General features: G+C 31.3%; 2 protein-coding genes across 3 annotated transcripts in view; both read left to right on the top strand.

The window, feature by feature from the left end:
• The window catches only part of LOC100871951 (neural cell adhesion molecule 2), a 46225-nt gene extending 38475 nt beyond the window's left edge, over nt 1-7750 (top strand). Inside the window, exons 8-9 of the mRNA XM_003696754.4 lie at nt 447-764; nt 5343-7750. Coding sequence (XP_003696802.2) covers nt 447-764; nt 5343-5899 — 875 coding nt within the window. The 3' untranslated portion in view covers nt 5900-7750. The remainder of the gene's footprint in view (nt 1-446; nt 765-5342) is intronic.
• Nucleotides 7751-12474: 4724 nt separating this feature from the next.
• LOC147656455 (uncharacterized) lies at nt 12475-15975 on the top strand. 2 transcript variants are annotated; one of them, XM_086915071.1, is made up of 3 exons: nt 12475-12673; nt 15341-15588; nt 15722-15975. In XM_086915071.1, exons 1-3 carry the CDS (start codon nt 12610-12612, stop codon nt 15827-15829), a joined length of 420 nt encoding a protein of 139 aa, XP_086771197.1. In that variant the 5' UTR covers nt 12475-12609; the 3' UTR covers nt 15830-15975. The 2 variants fall into 2 exon arrangements, with proteins under 2 accessions (XP_086771197.1, XP_086771198.1); XM_086915072.1 differs by having other exon boundaries at nt 12477-12673; nt 15732-15975.
• The last annotated feature ends 1091 nt before the right edge of the window (nt 15976-17066 follow it).

Genomic DNA, 17066 nt, shown 5'->3' with positions numbered 1-17066 from the left:
ATTGGGGAAAGTTTAAATAGGATAAACATGAATCGTTCGTTTTGAGAAATTATAATCATCGTTATTTGTACATACTTATACTTAGGGGATAATTTAATTTTTTGGATGATATAAGATGTATAATATAAGATTGATTTCTGAGCGACGAAATTTGATATTTCTGAATAGCAAATGTGAAAGGATAGATTAAACGCTTTGGAAATTAATAATTTTACACATTGAAATATTTCTTAAACAATTCAAAATTGCAGAACAAAATATAAATATGACGTAAATGTGATTTTTCTTCTCTAAAAAGTTTATTTATCCAAAAAGGAAATATTTCTTCATCAATTATATATATATCAATTGACCAACCAAATATTTCTATAATACGATTTCGAGTAGAGTTTCGAGGATATCCTTCCTCGAGGCTTCCATCACGTTTTTTCTATTATGTGAAATAGGTCACGAGGACTTGAAGGCTACCGACTCGAGGGACGCGGACTGGTTGATCGTCAGATGCTCTGAAGGGTTTGACGGCGGTTTGCCCTTAACTAATTACGAGCTGGAGGTCTACAGCGAAGAGAACGTTTATCACGTCAATACCATCTACCTGAACCACACAGAGAGATCCGGCTCGTCCGGTCCCGTTTTTGAGGTTCCTGGCTTGGAGCCTGGCCGTAAATACAGGCTTCATCTCTACGCTGTCAATGCAAAGGGTCGAAGCGATCCCGTGGTTCTTGAACCGGTCACGCTCAAAGCAGTCGCCATGTACACAACTGGTAAGTTCCTCGAATGTCTGTTTTTTTCACCAGCGTGAAAAATATGGCGCATGCAGCTTTAGAGTTTTTTTATCTGTTGGAACTAACTGCTATTAGTTTATTTTATATTTGTTTGTGCATAAAGCAATAACAAGAAGAACAAGTTTAGTAATAGTGTGATCGATAATGTAATTGAAGTGTAACTGTTTAAAATTTCTTATATACTTTTCACTTTTTTTAATAAAATTTAAAGGCAACGAATAGTATATTAAGTATATTATACTAAAGTATAATACAAAGTATATATTTGCAGCTTAATTACAGCTTGTAGTCTCTTTTAAATGAAGTATTTAAAAATCAGTAGAATAAAAACTCGTTTTAATTAAACTTTATATAATTTGCAATATCTTCTTTTAAACAATTTCCCGCTAAAAATTCCCTGTTTGTTAAAGATTAAAAGATTAAATTTCAAATGAAACATCGGGATGAAAAAGATTAAAAACAAAATATCAAGAAGGAATATAAAATAGAAAAATCAATTATGATGTAAAAGTATCAAATTATTTTTTTTTTCATTTTATAAGTATCAAATAACATACTATTTCCTAAAAATGTTATTATTCTAATTCCTTTAAAATACGGAACACAATCAGTACAAATCTATAAACGCTCCAAAACCACAATATCAACAACCTATTATCCATTTATATTTAGTATCAAATCAATTATAATTTCCTTTTTACAATTACAAATTCATTTCCATTCTCGAAAAACTCAAGAGACGAACATCGTCGCGATATTCAGAGGAATACAGAGAAAGAATCGTAAACATAAGGTTCTTTGCCAACAGGACACGATGTTTTTTATGGTTCTCAATTAGCCGGAATTGTATCATGAGTTCAACAACCCGTAACATCGCGGACTTATCTTAGGGACGAGCAATTTTCACGATCGCAATTATACTTGTATCCGCGATAATTTCAACTCCCTGTTTTCCAGAACCTTCGCCTTTTTCCTCTGTGTATGACACGTTTCTTCGTATATTCCTTTCCACGGAGGCTGAATTAAAATCCCATAAAGTCTTTTCCTCGCTGCTGTCTCATTCGAGGCGCATTTATCGCCTTTAATTTCCATCCTCATGATTTATTCATGTCGGCTCGTGGACGATCTCGGCTTGTGTGTGGAAATGCTTCTTTCCTCCACGTGTATGTGTGTGTATGTGTACGTCGCGTATAAATGTACATATATGTACGTAATATATATATAAGTGGCACAGGTATTTGCAACACGAGCCCATCTTTGGATCTCGGTTGTGTACGTTCCACGGATAATGCGGACCTGGACCACCTCCAACCCTGTCCCCAATCTTCGAGAACCTCTTCGAAACCGTTTCAACCGGTTTCGCCGTGTCCTTGCCATTTTCCACTAACACGCGTATTCCCATAAGGAATTGAAGATTTTATAAATGCGATTGATCGCATTGAAAATAGATTTGTTTGAATTAGAATGTTGTATTAATGTAATTTGTTTATTATATGGAGTTACATTTGAATGAAGACGTATTAATTTGCTTCTGAAACGTAGGAAGTGTAATATAATAATGTGAAGAATGTTTAAAAAATTTAAATGCTTTTGAGATGTTGAGGATCGTAGCTTTGAAATTCTATAATATATTTTTTAATTGATTAATAGGAATATGTATATGTATTCTTAAAAGAATATAATTTTAAATGGATTCAAAATAATAAAGTTCTTATTTCGTGTTTGCTTTTTAAAAATATTTAAATTACGTTTTTTTTATGTTATTAAAATTAATAATTAGATGAAAATGCATTATAATAGATAAATACACAATAATAAGAATATGAGATTGATCTATATAAAATAAAACTTTTCTTCGAAATATCGAATATTATAATCAAAATAATTTATACGTATTTTTATTTTCCGATATAACTGATGAAAATAAAATTTATCAGAATGATTAATAATATAATATTTCTAAGATAAATGATTGAATAATATTACTTTGATATATTTGAATTTATCAAAATTTACCAAAATAGTAATATTTTTATTACTATTTTTGTATTATATTTGCCAACAAATAATGTGAATTTATGATATACGTTCATGTTTCATTCAACAGATGCATCCATTTATAACGAAATGGATATTTAACAGATCCATTCGTAAAAATTGAGAATCCATAGTAGATGGTTGTAAATATAACCATTATTTATGCTTATATCCTTCATTCATAATAATGAATTTTGTCACCGTAAAAATATACAAATTTGTCGAGGATACGTAACATTTTAAAAGATGTAAAATATTACAATTGAGATATATACACAAATATTCATTTTTTTTCCAAAATTCAATTTATAATAAAACAATTATAAAAATTATCTGTATTGAAATATATCGTATAATCTTTAACTACATTATTTAAATACATTCAAACGATATAACTTAATTTTCATATATAATAATTACGTAGCAATAATTATAAAAATTTGTATATATATTACCATTCATTAATATTCATCGAGACTTTCTAAAAATATTTTAACGTAATTACGTAGAAGCTGTGATTGAGGGAACGGAATGCACAATTTAATCACATAAAAGTCTCACTGAAAATGGAGACAAAAGTATAATATTGACAAGAATATTCTATAACGACTAAAGAGAAATGAGATAATATTTATTCAAGAAAAAAAGAAAAATATACACAATGAAATACTAATATAATTATTCTGATGAAACTTTGTAGATTTATAATCCATTTAACAATATTTTACGCAATAGCTTCTTTATTATTGCAATGAAAATTATCCCCTTAAAATAAAATAATTAAAACATATTTTTTGAAATTAAAAAGTTATCAGAGTTAATAAAAATAACACGTGAAATAGATTTTAGAAACGTTCTTTAAATATTCTTTAAAAAATTACAAAATTTCATTATTTTTCTGATAAAACATTTATACAATTCTTGAAAAATCTGCATAACTAACTAATCTACTCAAACCTAATTTACAATATTAATTTAGTATTTTCCTTTAAATTTAATTAATCTTCTTCCGATTCATCTTCATCATCTCTTTCACATTTTACAAACAAATGTATCACGTAGCTTGGAGTCACTTTATATGCAAAAACAACACTTGCGATTCTGAGCTTTTCTTCTCTGATCTCGTTTAAAGTTAAACCGGTGCATTAGAAGTATTTACCCTGATTACAAATTTCCTGTAAACGTTTGCTATATACAAATCAAATTATCTCGGTATATGTTTACCTCGGAATGGATACGTACACATCTGTACAGATGCGCGTAGAAGGGTGTATACGTACGAAACGTTCGTTTAGCTAACGAACCAAAGCGCTTTCTGAATGCCAAAGAGCCTCGGCCATCGTCGTCCTCTTCCCTTTCTTAATCTTTGCTACCGAAAGTTCTTTACGTTTCCCTCGTGATCCGATAAATAAAGGAAAAAGAAAATCTCGTTTACCGGACACGTATAAGATACTCTTCCACCTTGTCGTTCAAGGACGAGTCACGTTCTGTTTCGAAAGGGATTCTAGTACCATTTTTTTCACATTTATATTTGACGATACAGCGTTTCATTTTGAAATATATTTCGAACGATATCTCAAATTAGCACGATGTTTTAAAATACCGGTCATTTGGAATTTTTTCTTTTTATTTAATCACATGTTTATTATCGACTTCTTACAGATTTTATTTTATTTTGAAGATAACATTTATGTTTTATAGTTTTTATAGTATAGAAATATTCTTTGCTATAGATTATTTACTTTTCCTGGATATTTTATTCGAAATAAATAAAATCAATCTTCTTCCTAATATATAACAATAATAAAAATATTCTCTCGTCACTTATCTAAAAATAGGTGTTATCAAAATATGTATACGATATAATTCGTGTAATATGCATTTATCTCCGAATAAAAAAAATTGTAATAAAAATCTTTCAAGGAGTAAACGACGATTTAATTATTCGGCAAAAAAGTTTCAAGTTTCTCATTCGATTCAAATTATCAGTATCATAACGAAGAAATTATCCTCGAATAAAAAGAGACGAGAGAGAGAGAGAAAGAGGGTGAGAAAAAAAGAAAAAAAATAGAAAAATAAAACAACGAACGTGAAATTCCAATTCCGACCGAAAAACTTTCCGGAAGCGTAGCTAATTAAGTCGCCGGATCTCCATTACAAAATCCACCGAGTCTGGTCGAACGAGTCTTAATTACGTTTCTAATTGCGCGAACGTAGCTTCAGCTTACCGGGATGAAATTTCGAAACTGGCCGCGGTTCAATAACGAAATTCAATTATCCCCCCGCGAAACCCCTGCCGAAGTTACGTATCCGGGGCGACACCTATGCGTCCGCCCCGATCGGTGAAGAGAAACAAGGGCGCAAAAACTGCGCGCTGACTGGAACGGCGGCGCACGTTAACGATCGTCAGCGATTTTAAAAGGCTCGTTAGCAACCCTTGGGCGCAACGTATTTCCCCCAACGGCTGTGCGCGATAACGATCGTCTTCCACGTTTCAGTCACGTTTCCTTCTGTCCCCAGATCGCGGAACTTCCGACGACAGCCCGGATTACAGCCTTCTGGTGGCGTGTTTCGCCGGCGGCATAACGGCCGTGTGCATCCTGATAGTCGGTATCACTCTGACCTTGTATCGTCGCAGCCATCCGTCGTTGCAACCGATCAAGGCTCACACAGACGTGGCGCAGTACGGCGGAGGCAAGGAGGACAGGGGGACTATAATGGTGGCCCCGTTGAGCAAAGAGTCGAGGAGCGAGGCGAAGGGGGAGGTGGTGGGGAACGATGTGACCGACGAGGATCCGGACGTGATTCCAAGCAAGATGGAGAAGAGGCCGGACATATTCGAGCCGGGGTACGAGGCCGTGAAATCGGAGAGGACGAAAGATTTCGATCGTTTGGAGGAGTTGGATTATCCGTCTCCCTCGTCCGTGCTGCATACGAAAGATTCGTGGATATATCCGAACGGGTACGTGAAGAAAGTGGAGAGAAGCTTGAGTCCGTTACGGCCGAGCACGCTCCCGGTTCATCGTAGCCACGATATTTACACGAGAAGTTCTCGCGTCCAGGAAAGCTGTATATAGATGGCTCCTATGGCCTGGTTTATCGAAGATCGTGGCGTTACGACTGATGTTGACCAAACTAAGAGGCCACGATTCGTTTTCTAGTACCGTATTGAATTGGTATCTCGTTCGAACAGTTATCAATTTTCAATCGTCTTTTGACGCTTGAATGATTCGTTTCGATGATTTTCGTATTTTCATCCCCACCCTTTGGGGAAAAGGTAGGTATTGGAATAAACAATGATTTTGAATTTAACTCTCTATAACGTCAACGTCCCGCGATTTGAAACTTGTGGATATGTGTATTTTGTAAGATTTATTTATTCATTTTATTCTACGTTGTCTGTATTATCGAATTATATTGCTGCGTGTGAAATGGCCAACTTCGAAAACGCGAAAAATTATTCAAGAAAATTATTCTAATAGCTTGTTGAATAGTTATTAAAATGAAACGTAAATGAATTCGACTTTTTAAATTCAGATTTTGATATAATACGTTAAAAGCTGCTCGTCGTGTTAATACGGTTTTTGGAAAAGTATTTGAAAAAGAAAAAAACAAAAGGTGTAAAACTAGTGTGAAAAATTTAAATTGAAAAATCGAAAATGCACCGAAAAATTATATATAACGAAAAATTATAATAACTGTAATAATTATAATCTCGTTTCATAACGGTTAAATGTAACGAAACTGTTTGTTCATTTTTTGTTTAATATTATTTTTAATAAAATTATAAATGTTGAAAGTTTGGCTAAAAGTTGAGCTATTTTATCTACAGATATTTTATTTTATATTATATCCGGTTAATAAAAAATTAAAAAGCAAAAATAATTCGGGGCAGCAGCTTTAATTAGACAATATGTATATCTATTTTAACCTGCTTCAATCTATATAAATTTATCGTAACTCATTTTATAATATTTATGCTTTAAAGTTGAAATGAAAATTTCAATAAAATGAAACGTATATATATTTTAATGGATCTTTCAGACAGAAATCGTAATTACTGAAATATACTTTGATCATTCAATTTACGTTGAATCTTTTGATTGAAAATTTTTAAAAATTCATCAAAAGGATAATTTTAATATATGCTCGGATTCATGATTGATCACGAGGCTAGCATATATTCGATTTTAATTTAATCATTTAATTTTCACATATCAATTACCAAATAGCCATTCATAATAATTTCTAGGCTTCGGATTCTCGTATTAAAAATCAATAAACAATAATTTCTTTCCTCGCGTAAAACGTTAGAGGGTTAAATAAAACGAATCGTTTGGGGTTTAACGACTGACATAAAATTTTATACAACACCTTATACACGCTTAAATGGAACAAAGAAACGACCGTGGCTCACAATTCACTCTCCTATCCGCGAAACTACGATTGATTCATGCCAAAAAACGCCAAGCATGACAAACAAAAGTTTTGTAAATAGACAATAAGTATCGTTAAGATTCCATCCCGAACTGTCGAGGTCTTGATCTTATTTTTCACCTAGTTTTTAAGTTAGCAATTAATCTTAAATATAAAGAAAAAAAGAGAGAGAGAGAGAGAGAGAGAGAGAAGAGAAAAGATAATAGACAAAGAGGAGCGTCTTGACGATCACGACGTTTGTATATAGACAATAAATTTTCTTCCTTGAATGTTCGTCTCCCAATCGAAAAGGCTTCCCGTATACCCGATGTCATCGACGGTAAACGTGGTTTCGTGTTGAACATTGTTTCGTGTGAATACTTGATGTATCGTGTGAGAATGAGCGCGTTTCACAGGCGAACGCGTTAACGCTTGGTCAATCAATTGGTCGAACATTTTAACGAGCATGTAAACGTTTGTATATATGAATAATAAACCTTGTTGTTTAATAACTTGAGACCGAGTTTGTGAAGAGTATACACCATACGATGTTGAAGACGATGAAAAATATAATAGGTAAGTAATAGTTCTATGCCTGGTTGATTCAGTTAATCGATAACTAAGCAATAATTGACGAGTAATTTTATTTTTGGAATCGATCTTCAAATTTGAGATCTGTGAAATAATTGTTTGTTTCAAATAAAAGATAAGATAATTTACGCATAAATAAATAACACGTGCTTTGCTTTCACTCGTAGCTATTTTTTTTCTTCGACATCAATCTAACCATAAATCGATTTTCCATTCTTTCGTTCGAACGATTCGTAGATATAATCCATCTATCAATTGTCGGAAGATAATAGTCATCAAACGTCAATTTCTAAAGCTTTGAACGGCGAAAAACAATTGGAAACGGTCCGCGACGAATACAGCTTTACATAAATTCGAGTTGCAATACCCACTTGACAGGGAACTGTTTCTCTTCCATTAACTCTTCGACGTTTTGGGATATTGTTGACTGATTTCAGAGGCAAAGGCAACGATTTGCTGGACTGGCAGATATTTCGTTAAGCCGCTTATCCCACAGCCGCGAATCTAGAGATCTCTCCCAGTGGCTCGTTTAATGTATAGTGTCGCGATACACACACGATTCATGCAACAGAGATTTTGGTCTGCACACGACTTGACAGAGATCCAGACGATGATGGCCAACGATAAATCACATCGTTAGGACAATGTTCGTCCAGTGAATCTTGTTTCACGCTATCTGGAAATAAATTGCTGGCAATCTGTTCCTTCTACAGGATTCCCTGAGTCGGACATATCGCGCGATTTATTGTTTGTTGCATCGTGACGAAAAGGAAAATATAAATACGATTCGAACAGCAAGTTGATAAAATTTTGTAATTTTTAATAAATTTTGCGAGATAATATGTTTATAGAGTTTCAGGAATTCGTAATAATTCGAAGAAATTAATATAGGATATATAAATTTGCAATATGAAAAGGAAGTTCATAGGATTTTGTAAATAAAATTTTGCACAAGTAAATTAGACTGATTGAGATTTAAATGAAAATTTTGGATATTTTGAGATAATATAACGATTTCTGATATGAGAAAAATTTTGTTCATCAAATAATTTTGAATAAATTAATACCAATATAATGCTCTGCTTTAGAATTGTAGATCGAAGAAAAATATCTATAATTAAAATATTTGAACAAATATTAAGTGAATCGTATTGAATGTAATGTAAATAAATGTCAAAAAAAAAAGAGAAAATTTTCACCAATGCAAATACACATAAATAAACATTCTATTTTATTTAAAATTTTCGAAGCGAGTATGCATTATTCGTAAACCTTTGTTTCATCGTGTGGAAGTTTTACGAGAACGAAACGAAATGTTTCATTAATTCAAGATTTTTTTTCATTAGCAACTTTATTAGTTGGCTTGTACCATTATCAACTTATACGAAACGTGTATTACAAACTCGTTCAGTCTTGCAATTAAAAGTTTCGTTAACGTTTCAAGTACATTAGGAGGATGTGGCATAATTAAAGTTGATAGGATTAATTAATTTTTCAAAATATAATCTTCTTTTATCATCGCGATTGAGTACAAAATATGCACAATGGATGCTTTTCTTTTTCTATTTAAAAAGAGAAGTTTATTCTCTGTTTTTATTTCGTTTATTTTTTCTTAAAATTTCTATTTTGTATAATATTATTTATTTTAAATATATAACAATTCTTTTCTGACTTTTTTTTGTTCGTATAAGATTAATTATTTTAAATTTTCTCGTTGTTTTATTTTTTCTAACTGATTAATTTGTCAAAATATGTAGAGCATGATAATATATTTCGCAGGAACAACATCCACTTCATATTTTTAAATTTTAATCTTTTATATCTATAAACACACTCGATATATTTTAATTTTTTTTTTTTTTGAATGATTAATGATATTAATTCAATCAAAGAAAAAAATAATCATGTTCTGTACATCCACTTTAACTATTATTACAAAATATTTCTAGATCTCGTATGAATAACTAGGTAGATATAAATAATGAGCTTATCACCAACTCACGACAATATTTCTAGAGTAAATCAAGACGCTGATATAGCGGCTGGTTCTTTCATGCTCGTTCCAAAATTTATGACGGACGCCCTAACGTTTTCGAACCTCGTAAATTCTGTTCTTGTCTACGAGGAAAACACAAGTCATGTATTTTTCTTTCGAAAAAACTATTTTCACGATTGGTCGATGAAAACTTTTACACATAGATGAATCAGAATCAGTAGCGAATAAATATCCAAATTTTTTAAATTTGGGGATGAACTTTTTCCATTTTTAACAGCAATATAATAAAAAATTAGATAAAATGAGAAAAGAAGCTAATTTGAAAATCATTCCACAATTCTATAACTAAAATCCAAAATAATCTAACTCGTTTTTTATTATTCATCAGTACAAAAAGATTGTAGCATCTTGTAGCATTAAAATTAAAATCATTTATTAAGCTTAATGATAAAATGATAAATATAATTTGAATTTTGAAAAAAAATAGACTTAAATCTCTCGAGTACAATTTCAATTAATGAAATATTTCAAACAGTCTATTTCACTTTTATTTCAAAGATGTGATGTTTAAGTCAATCTATAACTTGTAATGTAACTCACATTTGGTGACTCAATCAAACGAAGGAAAATTTAGTCCGTGGACAGATCGGTCGAGATATTTCGCGGTCGTTGATTTGGAAATTTAATAAGAAACGGGGAGGAAGAAGGAAGAGGGGAGGCAAGACAAAGAAGGGAGGCCACCGGATCGTTCCTCTGGTTTTATCTCCGTTTCCATTTCGCCGCCTTCTCCTTTTTGCACCCTGTGGATCCTACGTCCATCCTGGCGGAAGACTAATATCCGCGCGCTCACATTAAAAACTTAATTATAAACCTGTACAGAGTGATTTGTTTCTGCCTCAGTGTTCGAGTTAAGGATGATGTCTTGATGACGATCATTAGAAACATTATGATTTAATAAGATATAAAAGACAATTTTTATGTGAATTGTTGAATGAAGATATTGCTTTTAACTGAAAAATTATTATGCCTAGATTGTTTATAGATCTATTTTATTTGTATTTCATTATGAGATAAGAAGGTATAAGATAATATAATCAAATTATATTTCTGCAATGTAATATTACTATAGATTTGTATTAATAAATTTTAATGTCCTCTTAATTAGGGAAAAATTATAAAATAGTTTTTATTAATGGACAAATCAGAGGATTATAATAAATAGTTGAAACGAAATATTTAAAAAATTCTATGCATTTTAAAATGATCTCATGAATCTTAAAGAGTTTTCGTCGTTTTCAACCCATTACGATTCGTAAATTCTATGGTTTTCTCGAGGCGGAAGAAGATTTATCTTTTCATTGATTCAACTCGACTCAAAACTTCCTTGGACACCGTTGGTAAGGATTTGTATCAACTACGAAAGAATAGACGCGGAGGAAAGAGTGAGGATACACAGGGGAAAAGTCTTTCTTTCCTCATCCGATAAATTTCGACGTTAACAATCGGAGAAGAGCATTGTTAAATTCTTCGCGAAGCTCGAAATCGAAAATATTGAGGATATAAAATTGTACGGTGCAATTTTGAAATGTTAAATTTTATGCAAAGAATTTCCTTTTTAATAAAAAAAATATTTTTATCCTTTTCCTATCTATTATCTTATTTTTTTCTTTATATTTATATTAAAGCAAAGAGATCCCTTGTATGAGATCTCTTACACTGGCAAATTATATTTTTATGGTTGGACAAATTATACGAGTCTTCTTTTAGTAAACACAATTATTTTAAAAGGCAACGTGCCGTTACGCTACCATTTTTCTTCAAATAGAACTCCACTTTGTTTATCTCGAGGAATATTTAATACAAATTTAACGAAAGATGAATAATAAAAATAAAACGGAATCTTTTTTTTTTTTTTTAATAAAAATACATTTTTCACCAGGCATTCGCGTAGGCGATAAACGTATTTTATAGTTATTTTTCAGTATATCATCTATGCATTATATATTTATTTTACTGATCTTCCGTAATCTATATACCCGAGGCTTTAGTCGCGTATATTCGAATACTTGTAAGAAAAATTGTATCTTCTTAGCTTCCACTAAGATGCAATATCACGTCGTGGAATAGAAACGTTTACGTGACTACAATTTTAATACTGCATAGTATTACGTACGATAAATATTCTCTATGTTTCATACACGAATAAATTTTACTTTTGTGGCTTCCAATATCTAAAATTTCAATTGTCCCATGGTCAAATCATAATATAATATTTATTGAATTTTTTTTATATTTAAATCGTCTGAAAGAAGATTAGAAGGATTGTTTTCTATTTATCTGTAAATATAAATCAGCATGAATAATCATTGTATTCATTGTATATGGGAAGAAATTGATAAAATGTAATTTTTTTAAAATAAAATGATTTATAAATGGACATTCGAAATGCTAGATTTCCAGCATTATCAAAATTATTTTTTATTTGACAATATTTTAATTACCTTTGATAATAATTACTTAATTATTATTATTTATTTAATACATAATTTGTAAGTAAAATTTTTCTGCTGTTCTTTAACTTCTTTCCTTTCTATTTTGGCTTTTTATATACAGATTACAGATACAGATTCACGTATATTTTCGATATTCTATGAATTTGGTTGCAAATCAACAGTATATTATTTGGACACACATGTAAGGACGTAAAATTTCAATTGCAATCTATAAATTATTTCAGGCGTAATGTTTTAACAAAAAATATTTATAATTTTTTCTAACAAAAGTATGCGTCGAAAGAATCTTCCTACACGGAACAAGAATAAACATCCAGCAATAAAAAGAAATACAAGTAAGCGAACACATTGGAAACATATTAACCTATAATTAAAGAAGTTTCAAAGTTCTTGTAACAGCCACGAAAAAGTTTAAAAATAATTAAATGATTATAACAATCGATTAATCGCTTCATATTTTATTTAAGCAAAATTAATACATCTTTTATAATTTTGTATTTATTATCGTTTAATATAAAGAAAAGCAGCAAAAAAAAGTAATTAATTCGTAAGGTTAATTCATATTATATACCTTTCTTTAATTAGATAATAAATAGTGAAAATTTATTTAAAACATATATCTTTAAACTTTAATAATACGCTAACATATAACAATTTTAAAAATATAAAATATTTTATTATATTTTCTTTTTATTTTTCTTGATTTATTATAGCGTAGATTTATATATACGCAAGTTATTTGATTCGTTGCTGTATTCTCTCAAGCCAATAATAACTTAGATAATAAAGAATTTTAATTGTATAAATATACAATTTCATCTTTCATACATTTCCAAAATCCAAATATATAGGATATTTCATTTATCTTGCTCTCCTTAACATCATTATTTATGCAGATACAATAAAAAGATTTTTTTGAAACTTTTTTTTATACTTTGTCATCATAATAATAATGCACAGTCACAAATGAAACTTCATCTATCTATATAAAAAATACTAAATTGCTTTTTGTTTTGATCTCGTTATCTCAATTGATTGCTGAGATATAAGGTCTCAAAGTGTCCATAGAAAGTGCAGAGATTATGAATGGGCCCGTGATCTACATTTTTTGCTAGAAATGCGTACTATATTCTTTCTAGAATAATGTATTACTAGTATACATTTCTAGGAATCGCGTCTGCCACTTGTCTGGAGTTTGGGATAGGTCAGTGAGACAAAGAGCGAGCAAAAGATCCGAGTAAGCGACAAAGACAGAGATGGTAAACGATCGAAAATTATCTTTTTCTTTATACGACGATATCTAGGGAACAGGAAGTCGTATCGAAATAAATCAAAAAACGTTTCAAAGAGGAAAGTTCAACGCTTCTAACGATTCTTGATTCGTTGATTAAAAGTCACTATCTTCGAAATTGTAGCGGTTTAAATTTTTCTTAATTTTAACAGAGTTTAATCGAATTTTAAGGTAAGATATCCGATCAACATGTTTATTTCTTACATTACTTAATGGTACATAATGAGATACTGAAATGATTTCCTCCTTTCTTGATCGAAATAAGTTAAAGGATCACTCTATCACACTCATTATCATTATAAATCCTACGAAACTCTTATTCCTTCTTTTTTTCACGTGACGTTCGAAGAACGTCAGAATAGATAACTATTCTGCGTCTTAAGAAATTGTTCAGAGAGAATAGTCGTGAAGGACGGAGGGATATCGCACTGTTCTTCTTCTGTTGAAACAGTCGGCAAAACGTTTGCGAGGGGACGAGGAGGGGGGGAGGTAGGGCGAGGGAGGTTGAAATCACGATAAAAGGAGAGACATAAGGGTTTAGATGCCGATGGAAGGGTGCCAGGCTGAAGTGGTCTTGCACTTTACGAAATGAGATACACCCACGCTTATAAAAAGCCAACCACACCTATGTGTACACGATATGCCATCCTGTGAGTCAACGCTCAAGGCTAGCGGTTTCAATCGCGATTGCGGTTGAAAATCATCGACGGCCCCCCCTCCGATTTGAAAGGAATCGTTTCGTGCTATTTTCTTCGTGGATCGCCGCTTTTCCTCTCGCTTCCAACCACGGAATGAAAGATTGCGCAGTATGAAAGGTGACTTCGTGCATTTCTTGAATATCGTAATGGGAAAAGTTTTCGAGGAAAGTGTCGCAGGCATTTTGATTTGGCATTTTGAAAATGTATTAAGAGATAGGAAACTCTTTACGAAAGTTTCTTTTTACTCGTGCTTGACTTCAATTTGTATTGTTGTGTAAATGCATGAAGCATATTTTCGCGAGGAAAAAGATGAAGTGGATGGATCATAGATATATATATATATATATATACACAAAGAGGATAGAAATAACGAGTAATATGCACACGATTAATAAAATGTATATTTATGTTATTAGTATTAATTAAAAAAGACACTTGCAATCAGTCGGAAGGGAAGTCAATTCTCCCTTTTATTACTCAACTCCTCAGACACTAAAAGTTTCGTGTTACAAGTTTGTTCTAAAAAACTTCCACGATCTCGCGGTCTAGCTGGATCTACTCGCGTTCTTATTTCTTAAAAACTTTTCCAATTCTGAAGAAAATGTATTTTTAATATAATAGTAAGGAACCAAAAAGTGCATAAATTAAAGAAAAAGAGCCACGATTAAGTCGTGAAAGTTTCAAGCATTATGAGATAACAGAAACTATAAATTATTATCTTCCCTGCAAAAAATATACGTTCGAATTAACCACTTTATCCTTCGAATATCTCGAACCTTTTATCCATTCTCTATACAAATTTCGAAAATAAAATTTTTTTTCCATATCCATAAAAATCACACAAATTTTACTTGAAATGAAATAAATAATTTTTATTGGAATTAATATTTGAAAATTTCCTGATAAGAGATTGACTCTTAGATGATCAAAACTATTGAATCATCCCCTACATTGCTTTATTACTCGACGTCCACTTTAAACCCTTGGATCTCTCACTTCTTTCGATCATGCAGATCAAACGTACATCATCTCAAAGAAGGCGGAGGCCATTCTTTCGACGGTCCTCGCAGATATACTCGAGGAATCATTGGAGGATGCAAGAAATCTAGCGGTGACCGCTGGCAAGCACAGTGTGACCCATAAGGAGATGGAAAGGTCGCTGAGAAATCTCTGCCTACGTTTGAGTACGGTGCCGGCATACAACGCGCGAATTGGCCCCCGGAACAACGACGAGGACAAGGATTCCGTCAATTCTTTCAAGGTTTGTCGAAAGGACAAAGATATATAAATTATAAAAAGAATTAAAAAAAAAAAAAAAATAAAAAAGAAAAGAATAAAAATTTTCGCTCGAACACGGTAAAAACTGGATTGACCCTCGTCGATAAACGAAATAGGTTGTTTCAGAAGGTTCGCGGCGTCGTTGCAGCACCTCATCACGGGGTCACGGGGACTGTAGTCACAAAATAGTGACAATCTATCGAAATCTCCGTTTCCTTCGATAATCACAAGCTGCCACGGTGATCAATGACGCGCCCAAAAACTTTCGTACAATTTATTATAAATGTACAATTTATCCCTTAAATGGTGATCTTTCGTTTAATCGATGTATCTCTGTATTTTATGGGAAATAAAAAATGTTTTGATATAACGATCGAAGTCGCGTGATAAATTTCTCTACAATATCGGAAAATTATTTATTTTTGCTTCGAAAGATTACGAAGATAATGAGATTTTTTTTTTGGAATTCGAATGAAAGATTCGAATCGAAGATGAACTTTTTTGTAAGATAAAATTTTTGGATAGAATCGTTTAAATTTATACCGAAGGAATTTCGAAAATTTTATCCCATAGAATTCGAATGCGATGAAATTTCTAACGGAATTTCAATGAGATATTTCAGAATTGAATTTGTTTTAATCAGGAAATGAATTTGAAATATCAATTTTTATAAAAAAAATGTAAAATTTTATGATTGATATAATACACGTATATATTATTATATCAGTTTGAATATAGTGAAATATATACAGATTCTAATATTTAAATAATTATTTAATATCGTTCGAATATAATAGACAATATGTATAAACAATTATTGCTAAATTTCAACGCTGATATCCACTTCCATTTAATATTAATAATACAAAATAAATAACCCGATAAATAATGATAGCGTATTTCGATCTTTTGCATGTTGCAAATTAATGATATTTCAAATAAATTGGTTATCAGGGATCGTTTGATATAGTCTATAAAATCATAACGATTATTGTACTCAAAACATTGTCAATGCACATAATAAATTTATGAACGTATTAAATATTTTGCACGTAAAGGATCCATTTTAAAATATATCTGAACAAACAACATGTATATCAATAAAATATATCTTAAATATGGGAATAGAATTTTAACAAGATTGTTTATTGCATTGCATCGGTGAAACCAAAGTATTTTTTGAATTATCAATATTTTTCTGATCTTTTACCTATTTTCTGATTCTTGTTAAAAACATTTTATACCATGAACATCATTCATCGTTATAAAACAAACTTATAGAGAGTTTATGCAAACGAGATTAATAGAGATTTTTCAGTGATGAAGTGACTAACAATTTTGAGAATCATTTCGTTTCATGGTAGTGGACACTATATCCTGATATTTTTTATGTGGAATGATGAGAGGATTTGATCCATGAAAAAGACAAATACGTTAAAAAAAATATCAACTAGAAAATAT

Source organism: Apis florea, unplaced genomic scaffold (genome assembly GCF_048593485.1).
Source record: "Apis florea isolate Af1SG1 unplaced genomic scaffold, ASM4859348v1 contig_3766_pilon, whole genome shotgun sequence".
In the NCBI taxonomy this organism is placed as follows: domain Eukaryota; kingdom Metazoa; phylum Arthropoda; class Insecta; order Hymenoptera; family Apidae; genus Apis; species Apis florea.
Note: the sequence above shows the minus strand (reverse complement) of the source record. Positions and strands in the feature narration are given on the sequence as shown.